The following is an 18,613-nucleotide window of genomic DNA, read 5'->3' as shown; positions in this document are numbered from 1 at the left end:
AGGTCTGAGGTGTGTTTCAGAAAAAAACTCAAAAAAGAATTCTGTTTCAGAAATTTATTTAGATATATTTTTTCATTCGGGGTTGGTTTTCCCTACTGGCATTTATTGGGGTTACCCGGTCTGTTTCCTCTAGATTAGTGAGGGTCGTATTCCCAGCCAGAGACCTCTGTCTAGGGCTGGTTTCCTTTTCCCAATTATTTATCGTGATCTCTGCCTGAGATCTCTTACGGTCCTATTTGCTATATATATCATCCTCTGATGTGTGTATGCTTATGCCAAATTTTTCTTTATATATATATGCTTTTTGCTTTATTGTATCTCTTTTTACATTTTATTTTAATGTAGTTATGATTCATGTGATCTTCCAAAAATAAAAAAAAACTTAAATGAAAAGAAATCCTATATTTTGTGTCCCTGTGTGTTTGCAAGACGTATATGAGATTTTTTTTCTTTCTCTCATAACCTAGAAATGTGGGGCACTAGGCCTAGCCCATATACAGAGATGCACTTCCTTTAGTTATCATTTATCATGCTTCTGTATACATTTGGGCATCACCTCAGTTTTCCATCTTAAGTAGATCGAGTATAAAGCAAAAAAGCCAAAAGTCGAAACAAAGAGTAAAACGGTGTTGAGGAGAAAATTGGTTACCCATTTATGTCCATTTTTCGATGTTTTGTTGTTATTATTGAGGGAAAACCGTACTGCTTGGTTAGTAGTGTGTTGTTGTCACCACTTTGTCTGTCTGTTCTAGTGTCCATGTGCTGCGCATCAGAAATTTCTCGGACTTCGCCCAGACCTATTCGCATAACGCCATGTGATTGATATAGCCCTGTGGTATCTACGCCCAATACTTCCTCCGGCGCATAGGTTCCCTGTTCCAGTTTGTATGACCTTTTGTTCCTATAAAGTGTATATTAGAATTATTGTTATTTTTGTGGATTTCCCTGGTTTGTATTGTGAGGTTAGAGGTTGTTAGGTTAGTTGAGATTAAAGGAAGTTTCCAATTTTTCCCCCTTTCATTCGGAAAAAGCCTGAGAGCTCAAGACATGTGAGCGAGGAGCATTCAGCCCGCGCACTGGCTGGACCAGCCCCTAAGCGGAGCGGTGAACTGGAGTCCATCGCCCACAGACCTCTCTGGGGTTTGGAAAAGGGGTTATTAGTTATTTATCCTAATTATTTGACCACACTTTATCGTAGCTGTAATTATATATTAAATAACACTGTAATTCCGTTCAAACATAAGCGATTATCAGCAATAAACCTTCCTTTTTGTTTTTTTTTTAGATTTATTATAGTGTTTCTTTCAGTTCTTTCTTTTTACACTGTAATAGGCGTTTGTTTGGATTTTTTGTTGTTGTGTAAACCGGGCCTGTTTGTATTGTGGGCGTTGGGAGATTGTTATTTTCATATGACGTTGTAGCGCCACCTACCCCGTGAGCCACACATTGTGTAATTATTTCAGGAACATACCTTTTTTCAAGGATTTTGTTTCTGCCCTGTTAGACTTTCGAGAGTGAGGCTTTTGAAATTTCTTCACATAGCCACTCATATGTATTTTTTTTCTTCAGTTTCCCATAGTTCACGTTTTTCTCTATATTTCAAACTTAACGTTTTTATAAAATGGTATTTTTGGTACCACTAGCTGTTTAGTTAGCATGTTATTCTTTAAATTTCGCGTTTATTTTTTTAGCGTAAAACCAAGCCAGAAAATATATATGGCTTCCCACGCTTGGGTAGGGTTTGCTTTTAATTTCTCTATCTTATTTATTAAATTTGATATTTTTTATTATGCATGGATTTGGTACATTCACCCCTCCTCTATTTTTCCCTCTGTATAGATTTTCTTTCGGCAGATAATGCAGTTTCCCCATTCAATAAGTAATGTATAATTAGCTTATCTAACTCTTCTAATTGTTTGTTTTCAAGATTAATAGATTTTATGATATAATTGATATTACTAGACGTGCGTTTTGGCCCGCTCCATTATGCTTAGTGGAGTTAACGCCCAGATATCAATGTTTTCCTTTAGTTTTCTATATGTGTGTATAGTTTTCTGGTATTGAGTTTTGCCAATGGTTATTCCAAGGGTCTTAACCTGGTCTTTAATTAGAGGTATGTGGGGAAATCCAGGGTGATTCCCCCTCAAGTTTCCTGTTTTCAAAATGTCGGTTTTCTCGTTATTAATTCTTGAGCGAGATGCTTTTCCGGGATTTTTCATATTAATTGTGTATAAAGGATCTTGCAGCGATGATGATGTTGATACAATCATCAGCATTCTGGAGTTTTTAGCTGGTGATTTAGGTTTGGGATGTGAATTTCTGAGATATTTTGGTTGTTCCTTATTTTGTAGCTTAAAATCTCGATTGCTATTAAGTAAAATAGTATCGATAGTGGGCATCTTTGCCTCACTGACTTTTGGATTTAAAAACTCTCCCTGACAGCTCCATTTACCTGTATTGTTAAGAATATTTCGTTGTACAGGAGTTTGGTCCATTTTTGGACATTTGTTTTCGGAAACCGAATTTCTCTAGAACTTGTCCTGTATAGTTGTGTTCCAATCTATCAAAGGCTTTTTCCTGGTCAAAGAATACCATAGCACCCTTTTGCCAGTTATGTTTAAATAATATATTATTATCTGTATATATTCAGAATATTGTTTCAAATGTCCCTCCCTTTTTCCACACATCTTTGGTTGGCATGTATTATTTTATTCATACTGTTGTTATTTTTTAAATCCTGTTTGACATGATCCTACTAAGTATTTTCATAGTCTACCTTCAAAAAAGGGAGATGGGTCTCCAGTTTTTTTTTATAGTTTATCCCTATCTCCCTTCCCTTTGTAAGGTAGTGTTATCAACCCTTCCCACGTCGTTCCTGTTTTTTTCTCCTTCCCAAAAGACGTTATTATAAAATGATTCTAATAATGTTGATAGCTCCTTACTGACTTTTTGATAGAATTCTGATGTTTAGCCACCCGTTCCTGGTAATTTTCCTTGTGTCAGGGAGGATACAGTTAATTTATGTTCCTACACACGAGATAAATGTTTCACATTGTTCCTTTGTTCTATTCTAATTTCCCCTAAGTCGACCTCTTGTAGATAATCATTAATCTCCTCTGCCTCACTTTTCTCTGAATATAAATTTCTTTATAGAATTTCTTTATGGAGTTTAATATCTCATTTTTTGTGTATGTGTAATGCTTCCCACGTTAATTTTGTCTGACCTTCCCCCTCTGCTAGTTCTTTTATATAATCCTTCCGCTTTCTTGTAAAGTTCTGTAAAGTTTCTTGCAGGTATTTTACCTTCTGTACACCCCGGTTGTTCTAAAAGTATTTTTATTTCAGGATTTTTTATATTGATTTTTCTTTTCTAATTCTACAATAGCTGATTTAAAAAATAAAAAAAAAAAAAAAAAAAAAAAAAAAAAAAAAAACACCACATTCTACAGTAGCTGATTGTGTTTCTTTTATTTTTTGTTTAAATACATCCCGCTCCTAAACAATGTCTTGATTTTCTCCTCCTAAAAATTGCCTTAATTCATTCTTTAAGTTCGTACTCCTTTTCGTTTAAATTTTTTACGTTTAACTTCCACTGTCTCGTTACCCGTTTTTTTTTTCTTCTTCTGTTTCTCTATAACGATTTCTAGAGTTACCATTCTATGGTATTATGCTTTATAACTGCTGATTATACAACCTGGTATGTTGCCTTTTTATAATTTGACACATACTATTTGCTTTGCCTACCGGCTTGATTGATTCCATATTCATGAGTATTATCCTTTCTTTCAATGTTTAATGTTTTGTATGCATCGTACAGTTTATTTCGTTTTGAAAGATTTTTCATATTTTCTCTTATGAATTTGTCATTAGTTGTTAGGTATGTTGTCCCGTCATTTTCGTCCTCTACCAAACTGAAATCTCCCTGCCATGATAAAGTTTTCCACTGTATAGTCCTGTATGTATTTGTTTAGGTTTTCTACGAACATCATCTTTAATCTATTGTGCGCTTGTAAATATATATTTAGGATATGCCAATCTTTTTTTATGTGAATGAAACGCACTTGAAAATTCTCCCACTTGTATTTTCCCCATGATATATCTTAATTGTTTTTCATTATCGTTACCACTCCTGCCTTACTTTCTTCTTGATTATTACATATTAACACTATTGCATCCATTTTCTCTTCTATTAATTTTTTTTATTTCTTTTGTCATGTTGTGTGCTTCTTGTAACATTACGATGTCATAGTCTTTTTTCTTTATTTATTTGCTTTATCTTGTCTTCATTTATTCCATTTGTATTGTAATAAATTTGGAGTATGCGCATTTGGTTATTTTTTTTTTAGGAATTCTTAGATTTGTGTGATTACTTGTGTGATTATAGGAATTCGGCGCAATGGGAATATCCCTAGCCCAAAATAATTAGCCAATTACTAGGAGCAAACGTCACGGAGTGATGTGTTAGTGAGTTTCCATGATACCATGGTTCACTATAAATGAATTAGGCCAAAACCGAATGAATGTCCCGGTCGTAAGATAGTCCATATTAACATCTAATGGTGTACATTGGGGGTATTACTGCAGTGGCAGTATTTACGTTAGGAAACTGGTAAATTACACAAAGAAATAAATAAGAAGGGACTCAGCAGATACCGTTTATATCGCCATGGGGGCAAATATGGTGCAGTTATATTGGCGAAATGTGCCTGGAAAGCATACATTGACTGGCCTAAGGTGGCGGAGTTAGGGGATACTCGTATATTTTCTAAGGCGTCAACGGCTGGCGATACGGAAACATGATGAAGATAAACCATGCAGATGTGAGGTTGATAGATATGTGGCAGGTTGTTTTATCTGTGGTCTTGCATTAATTAGAGTAGCCTACAATTTATTTATAGAATGGACACGTCGGGCTTTCTAATTTACAACTGAAGTTGTATGGAAATCTTTGGAAAGTTAGGGTAAACTTATGACTTCTAGTGGGAATTGCGCCAGGGTTTGACAACCGCTCGGTCAAGTAAGGACCCTTGGCTTGTAACAGTATTTATTATTGCTATTCCGAAGTTCGTTCCTTCCATTTTGCTTGGTTAGTTTTGTAGTTCACATGTTTTCTCTGTGATTTCCAGCTATTTAGATAATTAGTTTTTCTTGTCTCCGTTTATTTCATTTGTACCGTCTGTATGCTTTCTATCTGAGCCGTCCGTTCTGGTTTCTCCTGCTTCTAACGTCACACTCGTTCGTTTTCATTAGGATCGTATAGTTATTTCCTTCTGAATCAGTATGTTTCGTCCGGTCTATTCTAACTGAGTCCCTCTGGTCTATGCTGAGTCCGTCTGGTCCAAGTTCATTGGGTTTATCCCTTGTAAGTCTGTCTTGTCTTGGTCTTTTGCATCATTTTCCACTTCTGTGTCTGTTGCAGTGTTACCTGAATGCGTTAGTGTATATTATATATTCTGAAAAAGTTAAGATTTTTATGAATTACAAATATTTTTGTCGTAGATAAGATCGTTATTATTATTATTATTTTCTTGTACGAGTTCTTGTATATTTCTATATTTGTAACAGTTTCTGTATTATTTAAATTTTCGAATCAGGTTTGTCCTTCCGGATTTTTTATGATTATTTTACTAATGTGTGCTGTCCCTTCTGGTCTTTCTCTATGCTCTTGTATTGTCGGTCATTTTTGTGTGTGAATGTTCTACTTTCCCCCGTTTCTTACACTTCCTTTGGTAAATTCAACCTTTATACCACGTCTTTACGAGGAATCCGTGTAAGAAAAAGACATTCTTCGTTGTCTTGATTTTTTTTTTCTTTTTAAATTTCTAAGATTCTTGTTCCCGTTCTTCTGGAAATCCCGAATGGGTGTCCGTTCTTACCTTCTCGAGTTTAGTTTGCTACTTTGTTTCAAATCGTTCCACTGTAACTTCTCGGGATTTCTAGCGGTATGTCTATTATGTGTAGTTCTGTTGTTCTTTATTTTTTCTTTCTCAGGATAGGTGCTGGTTCCTTAACAATGACAGTCTGCCCTCCCATTTGCGTCTTTCCATATAGTAGTATCGGTGAGTTTCCATGTGGTCTTAAGATATATCCCTTGTCTCCTTTTCTGTTTAGTGAAGCCTTTATTTCTTATTTCCAGAGCAATCATTAATATTGTCACAGTGGGTCTCTTTTCTACGGGTATCTCCGTCATGTCAATTTCTTGTGTTCCTTTCTTATAAGAACCTTCTAAACATGATTTTTCACTTGTCTCAATCCTTTTCGTATCAACATACTTCTCCAATTCCGACAGTTCTGTTTTGTGTAATTTCTGTTTTCCCGTGCAGTACGTGAACACAGTTCTCCTTCTTTAGAAGTTCTGGGTAATGAATATAAACATAAATATATGTTTATTTTATTTTTATCTTAAGCGTGTCTTACGACAGTCACTGCATATTCCCACAAATTTTTTCAGACTTATAATTCCAGTCCTGTGTGTGTGATTTGGATTTTTAACGTAGCTTCAACAATTTTTCAGTCATTTCGCTACGATGTCTGCAGTGTGGCAGTTTATAGTGATGTCTAGCACTGGGGCATCATGCCGCAGACATGTAGCATGATGTCCCACCGAGTCATATTATCCTGAGGGATCGAACCCACGACCTCCCGCATCCGAAGCGGACGCTTTAAGCATCTGGCCACCGGAACGGTTCCAGTCCTGTGTAGACTCCTATGGACTTACGGGCAGTTTCTTTCGTTCGTGTCATGTTTCTTTTCGATCAGGTAAAATCTTTTGATCAAAATGAGCATGTCTTTATTCAGAAACATTTGAGTAAATGCGGCTTTGGGGATAACTTTATCAATTCGATTAAGGCCATGTATAATGGAATTACGTCAAAAATGTCCATGAACAGGGCAAAGACGGGGCACATCCCAATACAAAGGTCAGTGAGACAGGGATATCCTTTGTCAAAGCTACTATACGTTATAACTATAGAAGCTTAAAACAATTTTTTATAATACAAATAATCATAACATTTAAGGGATTCAAATTCCGAATATTGAAAAAGATTTTAAAACTTTATTACACGCAGGTGACATTAGAAATGACTCGTCGTTCAGTCATCTGCAAAATGAATTTATTAACTTTGGTAAGGCCTCCGTAGCTGCCATTAATCATGACAAAACGGAGGTCTTATTGATTGGAAACTGGAGCGGAAACCATCCTGGTCTTACTCAGACCTACTCAGAAACACGTTAAGGCACTAGGGATCTTTTTAGGGAAAAACTTCAATAAGCCTTAAGGTGGCGCTCATAAGTTTCGCATTTTGCATAGGGTTAGAATTTTAAAGAAAAATAATTTCTCCGGCTTTCCTCACTGGTTATACTGGCTATTAAAAATAAAAAAGACCTTGTATATCTTAGGTATAATTCAAAGAACCTTTAGTTCTCTTTATTTTGGTGTATGATTGATGGGCGTAATATGGGTTATAGAATAAACAGCTTGGCCTTACTCCAGATGTGCACCTTTCAAAAACGTGCTAGCTCCACTTGGTCATTTTCACTTCCTGAACTTCAGAAGTAAATTGTATAAAAAAAGAGCTGATAACTTTTTTTACATTTTATATATTTTGTAAATAATTCATTGCACTTCAGATGCTCATATTGTCTAGTCTGTCAAATTCATTTTCCTTATTTCAATAGCTGCTATGCATAGTGTAATTTAGATAAATTCAGGCTGATATTTTACACAAGGGAGCAGTCATTTTAGTTAGCAGTGTGCTTAGATCATGTACAATTTCCAAAAGTACTATATCCAAAGAAATATTATCCACATTACATTAATGCAGCATAGAGGTATGCCAACATTCTCTCCATTGTGCATGTTTTAAATGCAAACAACTTCACCTGACATACGTCACTCTCCCAAAAGAACATACTAACTGGTGAGCGCCCTCTAACTATAAAATGTATTCTACGAAAAGTAGAAGAGCAGATAGAAACATGGTCATATGTTCTGCTAAACCTAATGGAACGTGTACAGGTCGCTCTCTCTCTCTCTCTCTCACACACACACACACACACATATATATATATATATATATATATATATATATATATATATATATATATATATATATATATATATATATATATATATATATATATATATATATATATGTGTGTGTGTGTGTGTGTGTGTGTGTGTGTGAACTTGATTATGCAACTCAAACAATTGATTTGACCAAGTAGTTTTAAAATATACCATATGATTAACAACTTAATGTACAGAAATATTAATATGCCTGTTGAAATTAAAAATCCTACCCTAAACTGGAAGGACATATGAAGGAGATGGGAAGATATCCAATCGACATCCATACAGAGCATGTTTTCTTTTATCTACCTGCATGATGTATGGATGGCAATGGAAATGGCCTTCAATAAACATATTGTATGTATCATTCCCTTTGTCATCTATGTGGGCAATACACGGAATCATAGAATAGATTCATATATTCCTGCATTGCTCAAACATAGCTGCAGATACAAATATAATTATTAAAAAAATTTGAGAAAAATATGAAGTCAAACAATTAATATACATGAATGAAATAACGGATAAGAAAATACGCAATGACCTTTCAATATTATTACCGAAATTATGAAATCCAAAAGAGATTTATTTTAAATACCTACAGGCATGGAGGTCTTCAAATATCATATTTCTGGACGGCTTCCCTTACCTGACAGGAGGGGAGTTTGGTGGGCGATCTTACAGAAGAGAATAAAAAAAGGGAGAGGGGAGGGGGTCCACTCGGTATGCTGCTTCAAGAAGAAGGCACTCAAAAGTGAGCCGGGAGGCCCCAAACCCTCCCCCTTTTTCCCACGCCTTGTATTTTAGCCTCCTACCAAATACCCTGTGGAGGAAGGACCCTGAAGGAGATGGGCATAGCTCCTCTTTCTGCGTGTCCGGAATTTCACAGGCTTTTCGGGGGAGAGCCATGTCCTTTGCCTCGCAGGCAGGGATGGGAAGGCTTCTATCTCTATATTATGGGGTTCAAAGAATAACATTGTAATCGCGTTAACAATTTTTTCGAAAAACTTTAATCGGCTTTTTCCGATATCATGTATTTAGTATGTTAGAAAGAGAGGTCACCTTGAATTAAAAAATGGGAGCCATGCTGCCATCGCGTTATAAGCAGAATCGCTTTATAACCAATCGCGCTACAACGGGTTTTATCTGTAACTGGCGATTAATATAAGTCCAACAAATTAGGTACATAACAGCACGTGTGACAAGGAATTTGGTCCAGCCAATCAATGAAAAAATCACGGTATGATGCCTATGCTACGATGCTAACGCGAGGTAGTAGAGAGCTATCGCGAGATAGTAGGGAACACACCGATCACTCCAAAGGGACGGCCAAAATAAAAATAACATTATGACAAGAACGCCGGGGAAACATTTACACATTACTAACAAGCTACGAGGGAGCAAAATGACACGCAGAACATGCATTCATACAACAGCAACTCACCACCTATCTTTACTTCTATTTGTTTTTTGTGTTTATTTTAATTTTTCTATTAACACATAGTAAAACATATCGATTATAGATAGGGAATACAAGCATGGGAAAGAAGGAACACACCTTTGTAGGGGAACTGGAGGTAATAGATAGCCATCTACCGTCATCACATGCTACGCCATTTTAAATTAATAATAGACAACCTCTAAGTACAGTTTGACCTTTTAGCCTGTCCATAAAAACAGACGTGTATGTCAATCAGTGCAAAACAGCACTATACATATAGCACACATTAGACACAAACACACACAGGTCTATGGCAAGGGTCACAGGTAAAGAAAAAGACTCGGAATCCAGCCCGGGAAGTAAAAATCTTATGATACTTTATGGTTAGGTGCAACTAAAACCCTAATTCAAAATTATATATATTTTTATCAAAATTCTTTTTTGATTTTTTTCAAGAAAAATACACAACAAAAGACTATGGAGGAAAACAACGAACACATAAAAGCCTTTAGATCTTTCGGGGGGGGGGGGCTCTCAAAGCCAACCATCTTAATCATAGGTGGGAGGCTGTGAGGGGTCCACACCAATAAAGGACTAACGATCGGGCGTACACAGCGCCGAGAGCAAAAAGACACATCGGAAGTAAATATTGCTCAGTGCTGCTCAATCCTACACTTTGCTTTGAATTTTCTTTCCACACCTTGACTCCTATGCCACAGGTACAACTATATTCTTTACTTTGCTTTGAGTTTCTCTCCACACCTTGACTCATATGCCACATGTACAACTCTGTTCTTTACTTTGCTTTGAGTTTTCTTTCCACACCTTGACTCCTATGTCACAGGTACAACTATATTCTTTACTTTGCCATTGTTTTTGGTGCTAGAATTTATTTTGAAATTATTTGTTTCTGCATTTTGAAACTTTTCTTTAGTTATTTGAAATTCCTGAACTAGTAGCTTATTGGGGACTTTGTAAAAGACAGAAGCTGTTACCTCTGACCTTTTTTTATTAAATAACGACCGAAAATGAACGAGAAAGGAAAAGAAGACCTAGGTCTTACTTTCCCACAGAGATGAGTGTGATGCAAGAGGGACCAATTCTTTCCGCGTACCGAGAACCTGGTAGCCAGGTATTAGGCCTTTCTTTTATCCCAGTGACCAAGAGACCAAGGCCGGCGGATGTATTTCAACATCTAGCAGCCCAAGGGACCAAAGTCAGATATTAGGGTGGGTGGGTGGGTGGCTACAGAATGGTGGAAGAGGTATGTACTTCCTCTTCGCAATGGATGAATCCCTCTATATATAAACGGAATCTCTTCTGAGATTAGAGGAAAGAAAATAAACTTTCCAGCGCTGCCAATATCGTTCAAGGACTAGAGAAAAGATGACTGAAGTTCACTTCTCTGGGCTTCCCCTGGATTTACCGCTTTTCGAATTAAAGATGAAAGTGGAACAGAACCTACGCCTAACAAGTTAAGAAAATGGATGGGGCAATGGTCGCCAACTTCCACTGGGTTCCCAAACATGTAGAGGAAACTAAACAGGGCCCCAAAGACCCCATCCCATCTCAAAATAAAAATGTAATGACTGAAACTGTCATACTTGACCCGGTTATTCCGGATGTTCAATGTGAAGTAGAAGTAGAAGATTCCAACACTTTTATAAAAAAATAAAAAAAAAACACCCCAAACAATCGCTTTCCTACGAGAACACAGTGAGAGAAAAAAGCCAAGGAAAGGAAAAAGAAGCAAAAGAAGCAGCAGGCTATACTAGTCGAGAACTTTATCATCGAAGAAACCACATTCGAGGAAAACACAAGCTCACCAAATACGGTTAAAACCGCAGTGAGCGAGAGTGAAGAGGCTGATAGCCCTCAACAAGGACAAACCGTTGAACCGACTACCAGAGGAAACGAGCCCTGTGAAAGTCGGGTCCAAGCTAGGACCCAGATGTAGCCCCACCTGTGCCTCTCGAATCAGAGGTGGGGTGGGGTGGGGTCAAAAGATAAATGATCGCAACGAACCTAATGCACTAACTCAAGACAAACAGGATGATAGTGACATAAATCCATATCATAACCCTAAGACAGAAATGGGTCCCCATAACCCCATTATTGTTGAGCCCCAAACCTCTACACTCAAACCCCAAATGAAACGTAAGCGTAAAACATCCACACCAAAGACCCCAACATAATTGGAAGTGATCGACTTCATAAAAATGCGAACAAACAATGATAACTAAATCTGTACAATTAATAATTAGAAACTATTTAATACCATTATATGCAGCCAAGATGGAGGGACTAAACATAAAAATTCTGACTGAATATTAATGGTATAAATGGGAAAGTTGAAACATTAATTAATCTTGCTAAGTGGTTAGAGCGTCTGCGTCAGATGCGGGAGGTCGCGGGTTCGAACCCCGGCAGAGTCATATGAAAGACTTATCAAAATGGTGCTAACAGCTGCCCGGCTTAGCGCTCAGCATCAAGAAGTTAGTATTAGGATTGGTCGGTCTGGTGTCAGGATAATGTGACTGGTTGTGACATCATGCTACATGTCTTCGGTATGATGTCTCGGTGCTAGACATCGCTATAAACATGTCACACTGCAGATATCGTAGCGATATGACGGAAAAAATGTTAAAGCTACCTTAAAAATCCAAAACACACACACACACACCTTGCTAAGGACTATGACATAATTTTAATCCAGAAAACACATAACACTTCGAAAGCAAGAAGACAAAAACTTTAAGAAAAATTTGACGCTTTAGTATTTGTAAATCAGCACTCAACAAAATGCAATTCTAGGATAGCTACAATCGTACGTGCAGCCAAGGGTTTAAGCCTTGACGTTATTCTTGACTCCCGTGGAAAAAGCATTAGATACTTCATCACACAGTCATAAACAAATGGACTATTCTTAACGTATACCCACAAGTATGAATAGTAAGAAAACTAATTGTATAATAAAGCTAACGCAATACGTTCAGCAATGCATACTTGAACAGTGTTTAGTAGAGGATTTTAACTGGGTTAACAACGATTTGGATAGAAGTGAAGGCATGCCAGAGACAGATAAAATAGCAAGCCATTATGTTAAAACCTTTATAAATACAAATAATTTATTGGATACATATCGAGAAATAAATGGATATAAAAGAGAATACATTCATGCATATATAAATAATAAAGGGACCTGATTAGACAAATTTTATATACATGTATTGGATAAAAATAAGGTTATTAAAAAAGATTGTTGTATATTATCAGATATGATTTCTGACAATGGACTGGTCATGGTTGAATTAAGGGTGACGAATTTAACACGTTGGGGTCAGGGTCTGTGTGATCTTGCTCAGCTGGACGACAAGGGCTTTGTTCATCTTAACTTGACAACTTTAAAGACGAAATGCCTGGGGATGTAGAGTTATGGGAGTATATCAAAAAAGAAAAAAAGAAAATTAGGAAATATGATAATTCAACTCAAAAAATACAAAGAGATTGGGAGAAGGTGAAATGTTGAGAAATACAAAATAAACAATGGACGAAAACATATGATGATAGAAAGATAGAAAAACAGATGAGGCAGATTGAGCATAAAATTATAAAGGAAATAAAACTCAGGTGGGAAAGTATACTGATATCTACACTAAGGAGAGATGCACACAGGGAATAAAACTCAGGGCGGAAAAGTATACTGATATTTACACTAAGGGGATATGTACACAGGGAATAAAACTCAGGCGGGAAAGTATACTGATATTTACACTAAGGGGAAATGTATACAGGGAATAAAACTCAGAGCGGGAAAGTATAATGATATTTACATACATACAGCAAACACTGGACTTACACCGATCTCTGGCAAGGATCACTGGTTAAAACAAAAGGCTCGGAAACCAGCCAGTGGAGTACGAGCCTAATGATACAGGTGCCTGATTCAAAATTATAAATGTGTGTGTGTGTGATAAAGTTGTTTAATGATTTCTTTTCTTACAGACGTTTCGGGTACAAAATAAGCAGAAATCTGGAGTGAGAGAGAAAAAAAAATTTGGGCTGAATAAGTAACCTATATGGTTCGTCGTAACGATATGTGTAAACTCTCCTTGTGATTTATCTAAAGTGTTCATAAAATATGATACAATTTCGCAATAGCCAATCATCACCATACGGTAAAATTCTATTTTTCAAAGGCACACATACTATAATGTATTTAATGCTTTGTTGTTGTTGTTTCTTAAAGCTATTATAATGTTCTAAAATTTATTATTATTATTATTATTATTATTATTATTATTTAAAAATGAGAGAGAGAGAGAAAATTTTATTGTCAGTAATACTGTTAATTAAAGCAGAATAACGACTTAGATCTGATGTAAATTTATTAAACTATTTTAATTACCTCTTGTTGGTTCGTACTTTCGCCTAGTTTCTATTCCACACTAATTTCCATGCGCCAGTACATGAACGGCTGAGCATTCAGTGTTCAAGATTCTAACTACATGTTTGTAATGCTCTACTTTCTTAATTAAAGCCATCATTCATCTATATATCATAAGTGTTTTCATTAAAAGAAAACTTGGCAAGCCTCGTATCCTTTTAATGAAAAATCTATACATCTCGTGGTATATCACTGTTCACTGATTCAGCGTACAACATACATATATATATATATATATATATATATATATATATATATATATATATATATATATATATATATATATAACTTTCCCTATCTATGCATATTTTGAGTAAATATCTAAAACAGTCAAAATGTGATTATATTCGTTGTTATCGTTCTTATAAGCTATTAATTCGATTATATATGCTTGTTACTGAGAATCGGTGTCAATTACATAACTCTTTTCGCAGTGAAAATTTAATCTAAATTGCTTGCTTAGTGTATAAGTAGATTGATCAGTTAACCATTCTTTATTATTGCGAGTATAGTTTTGTCTAATCTAATGTTTCTACAATGCACTGATATTTGTGCCGGAAAAATGACTTTTAGTATCATAATATAAATCGGTAAGATCAGGGGTGTCCAAACGTTTTGCAAAGAGGGCCAGATTTGATAAAGTGAAGATGCCCGGGGGCCAATAGTTCCTTCTGGTGTTCTTTTAACCACAAAGGTTACTTGCAAATATACACTGTTATAGAACAATAAATAAATTAAAAAATCAAATAAACAATAAATAAATAAAACAATTTTCATTGTCACAATTATCTTTATTTTTTAAATGGCAATGTAACTAAATATAAGCCACTCAGGCAGACATGAACAACTCTAAAAACACAATTCTGCCTTTCATTCATATCTGGAGAATCAGATAACATTGAACTGTATGTAATACCTTAAATTTCCATGAGTTAGATAAATATCTTTGCCTCATGGTCATTTTAAACAGGAGTTATAACTAATGCAAAGTTTTATGTTATCATTTAAGTTTAAAACGAGTGAATTTTGTTTTTGTCTTTTAAAAGATCTTTCAGAAAATAATAGTTTGTGCCACATATACAGGTACATAACATCAACAGTTATAACCAAATCTTATTCAAGAGTTTAATAAAATAAGTGCCATAAGTCCAAGTGCATAAGTGTGCTTTTGGCTTTTTACTGTTAATAGTGACAGATGTTACCGTTCAAAACACTCAATTTCAGATTGATCAAGAAACCGATAAGTTGCTGACACTAATGAAAAGGGTGATACTGAGATGTGGATTTCAGTAAAGTGGCCAGGTCTGGTTTGAGGGCAGTGGATGAGATGCGTAAAATGTCACGTAAGTTGGGGTCACTTAGTCTTGACCTCAATCGGTTCTTGTTTAAGTTCATGACAGAGAATGTCTGCTCACACAAATATGTGGAGCCGAATAAGCTCAGCATTTTCTTAGCAAATGTTCGCATTTCTGGAAATTTGCCATTATCCAGCTGCCCGTAAAAGTCAACAAGAGAAAGCTGCTGCTGTTTGGCGCGCCACTCATCGTCACACTGCAGCTCGATGAGATGCAGCTGCAGCTGTGGAGGAGCATCATCGGGGTCCACGGAGAAGGAAGAAGAGAAAATCATCATGTCCTTTTCAATAACTGCAAAACCCTGAAAGCGTTTATTGAATTCCACAGAAAGAGATGCGATAGCTGTTGCATAACTCTTCATTTGCGCACCGATGTTGTCCTGTGGGAAACTGTCAATTACCTCTGGGAAGTGCGCGGTGCAGGGCTCTATTTGGGAGAAGTGTCTTTGGAAAAGTTGCAGTTTGTTCCAAAGGCCTTGACGTGAGCGTATGGCTGGCTCACCCCTGCATCTCGTCCTTGAAGATTAACATTCAGCCCATTCAGATGCTTCGTTATGTCAACCAAAAAAGACAAATCTGCCAGCCATACAGGATAGGACAATTCTTCCATCGGCAGCACCTTTTCACACATAAAATGTTTTATTTCTTCCCTGAGAGAGAAAAATCGCTGCATTGCGGACCCCCGACTTAGCCACCTCACATCGTTGTGATATATTACGTCTCTGTATTCATCTTGAATATCAAGCAAGAACTGCTGAAACTGTCGGTGGTGTAGAGCTTTAGAGCGATTAGAATTGATTGCCTTTACCACTGGTCTCATAACATGATCAAATTTGAGATGTCTGACGCAGAGAGCCTGATGATGAATTATACAGTGTAGTTTAATAGCGTTACCTCCTTCTTCGCTAACTTTATTGCAGATCAGTGTGGACAATCCACTTCGCTCACCAGCCATGGCAGGCGCACCAACGGTAATGATCCCAGAAACTTTACTCCACGGTAGTTTCATATCATCAACAGCATCACAAACATAAACGAATAAATTCGTTCCTCTGGTTTGGTCTTTAAGGCTTTGGAGGTCAAGCAGCTCCTCTATTACGATCATGTTGTCATCAACTCCTGTTAAAAAAATCAAGAGCTGTGCAGTGTAGAAGCATCGGTGCTTTCATCGCAGGCTAATGAGAAATAATCAAAAGTCACTCCCTTGTCCCTCAGTTGTCTCTGAATATCTGACGATATGTCCTCAACTCTCCGTGTCACAGTGTTACGTGCCAGGCAAACATTCATAAATTCTTGCTTCTTCTCGGGGCAAATGTTCTCCACCATTTTCATGACACAGTCTTTGATAAATGTATCTGCAGTAATAGATTTGCCATGTTTAGCTATTAACATGGCCACTTCGTAGCTTGCTTTGGTGATATTTTCCTTTGACTTACATGGCCGCGTGAAGAATCGCTGTTGTGATGCCAGAGCAGCTTGGAGTTTCTTCACTTTTTCAGCGCGGTCACTCCCTGTGTGTATTAGCATGTTTAGTCTGGTAGTGTCTCTTTACGTTGAAATCCTTAAACAAGGCAACCGTCTCGTTACAAATGAGACAAACACAATTGCCTCGATTTTCAGTGAAAAAGTACTGTAATTCCCATCTCTCCTGAAAGCGGCGGCCCTCACTGTCAACTTTCCTCTTTTTATTTTCAGTCGCCACGACAGAAATGAGCAGAGAAGGGTTCGCGCGCTAGCGGGCCATAAATAATACATTATATGACCGAAGCTGCGGGCCGTATGAAATCTTACCGAGGGCCGTGATTGGCTCGCGTGCCGGACTTTGGACACCCCTGGGTAAGATGTTTCGTTCTATCACTTTTTGAAAATTGTTTTGACTTAAGAAAAACCTGTTAGAAGATATAGCACAGTGATTTTATAAGCTCTTTTCCAAGGCTAGATTCATTTGTGTAAATAAACAAGTGACATAAATAAGTAGTTGCAGAATGTTAGAAATCAAACATCGAAACATGAATTGATCCAAATGCAGTGATTCTCAAATTGTGTGCCGTTTACGTGTGCCGCGTGAGATTTGCAGGTGTACCGTGGGAGTTTTGAAAAATATTTAAAATTACTAGCGTTTTGAAACCTTGAACATATCGAAAAATTAAATGGCAAATCAATGTCGCAAAAGTTAAAAAATTAACATATATAAAAACGCAATCTCTGTCAGTCTGTCATTCATTGGTTCCTTTCGTAACGCGAGACTTGTGCAAGATCTCGGGAGAACTCGATCGTTCTAATTATAATAATAGTCTAATAATAAATACATGCAGCCCATTATACAATGTTCTCGAATTTCCACGCTAAAATAATAAATACACGACGTAACAAATCAGACCGTTCCATTCCAACTTTGATGCTTATAAATAAAGTTTGTTCATTGTTTAGCCATGGAAAAATACTTAATCAAGTCTGGAACTCTGAAAGAGAAACTGTTAAATGAAAAGCAAGGAAACAAGCGAAAGTACAAAGAAGATTACATCGAGTATGGTTTCATCGCTTCGGGATCTGCAGATGCTCAATTGCCATTCTGTCTGATCTGCAACGCAGTTTCGTTGAACGAGACGCTTGTTCAGAGCAAATTGAAGAGACACTTGGAAACAAAACATCCAGCTGTAAAGGACAAACCAAAGGAATACTTAGAAAATCTCGTAGCTCAACGAAATAAACAAGCTAAGAAACTTACGAACTATATGAAGCTGTCCGAAAAGGGATTGATTGCAAGTTATAAGGTCGCTCAGTTGTTGGCAAAACGCAAGAAAGCGCAGAGGCCGAATCAGTCATTGCGCCAGCATTAGCAATTGTCGTTGAAACTATGCTTGCAACCGATGCCGCTGAAAAATTAAAGAAAGTTCCTTTGTCAAATGACAATATTTCACGCAGAATTGAAGACTTATCGTCAGATTTAAATGATCAAATTTGCGAACACTTCGAAGCGCCTGACGATGATTGTCTCTGCTGTGGTCACTTCAAGTTGATGAATCTACAAACATTAGTGGCAAAGCTCAGCTGTTGGCTTTTATTCGATTCATAAAGGATGTAAAATTTGTAAACGAGTACTTATTTTGCAAAGATTTGGAAACTACGACAAGAGGCGAAGACATTTTCCATTTGGTGAATGAAAACATTTTGCTCTTCAGCCTACAGTAGAAAAACTGGGTCAGCATTTGCACCGATGGATGTCCTTCAATGCAGAGAAAGAAAGAAGGGATTCGTCAGTAGTGAAGTGGGGCACTATAGGGTCTATGGGAATTA

The 18,613-nt window shown here is 36.8% G+C and overlaps 3 protein-coding genes across 3 annotated transcripts; 1 reads left to right on the top strand and 2 right to left on the bottom strand.

Moving 5' to 3' along the window:
* Positions 1–15,216: 15,216 nt before the first annotated feature.
* LOC149781472 (general transcription factor II-I repeat domain-containing protein 2B-like) lies at positions 15,217–15,678 on the bottom strand. Its single transcript, XM_089934970.1, has one exon. The coding sequence runs from the start codon at positions 15,676–15,678 to the stop codon at positions 15,217–15,219; it is 462 nt and encodes a 153-aa protein (XP_089791096.1).
* Positions 15,679–15,743: 65 nt separating this feature from the next.
* LOC149781471 (general transcription factor II-I repeat domain-containing protein 2-like) lies at positions 15,744–16,421 on the bottom strand. The gene has a single exon (XM_089934969.1). It carries the CDS (start codon positions 16,419–16,421, stop codon positions 15,744–15,746), a length of 678 nt encoding a protein of 225 aa, XP_089791095.1.
* A 1,327-nt stretch (positions 16,422–17,748) lies between these two features.
* LOC149781470 (protein ZBED11-like) lies at positions 17,749–18,156 on the top strand. The gene has a single exon (XM_089934967.1). The coding sequence runs from the start codon at positions 17,749–17,751 to the stop codon at positions 18,154–18,156; it is 408 nt and encodes a 135-aa protein (XP_089791093.1).
* The last annotated feature ends 457 nt before the right edge of the window (positions 18,157–18,613 follow it).

This window comes from Sinohyriopsis cumingii, chromosome 15 (genome assembly GCF_028554795.1).
Source record: "Sinohyriopsis cumingii isolate HCF-2022 chromosome 15, ASM2855479v2, whole genome shotgun sequence".
In the NCBI taxonomy this organism is placed as follows: Eukaryota; Metazoa; Mollusca; class Bivalvia; order Unionida; family Unionidae; genus Sinohyriopsis; species Sinohyriopsis cumingii.
This window is presented reverse-complemented; position numbering and strand designations above follow the sequence as displayed.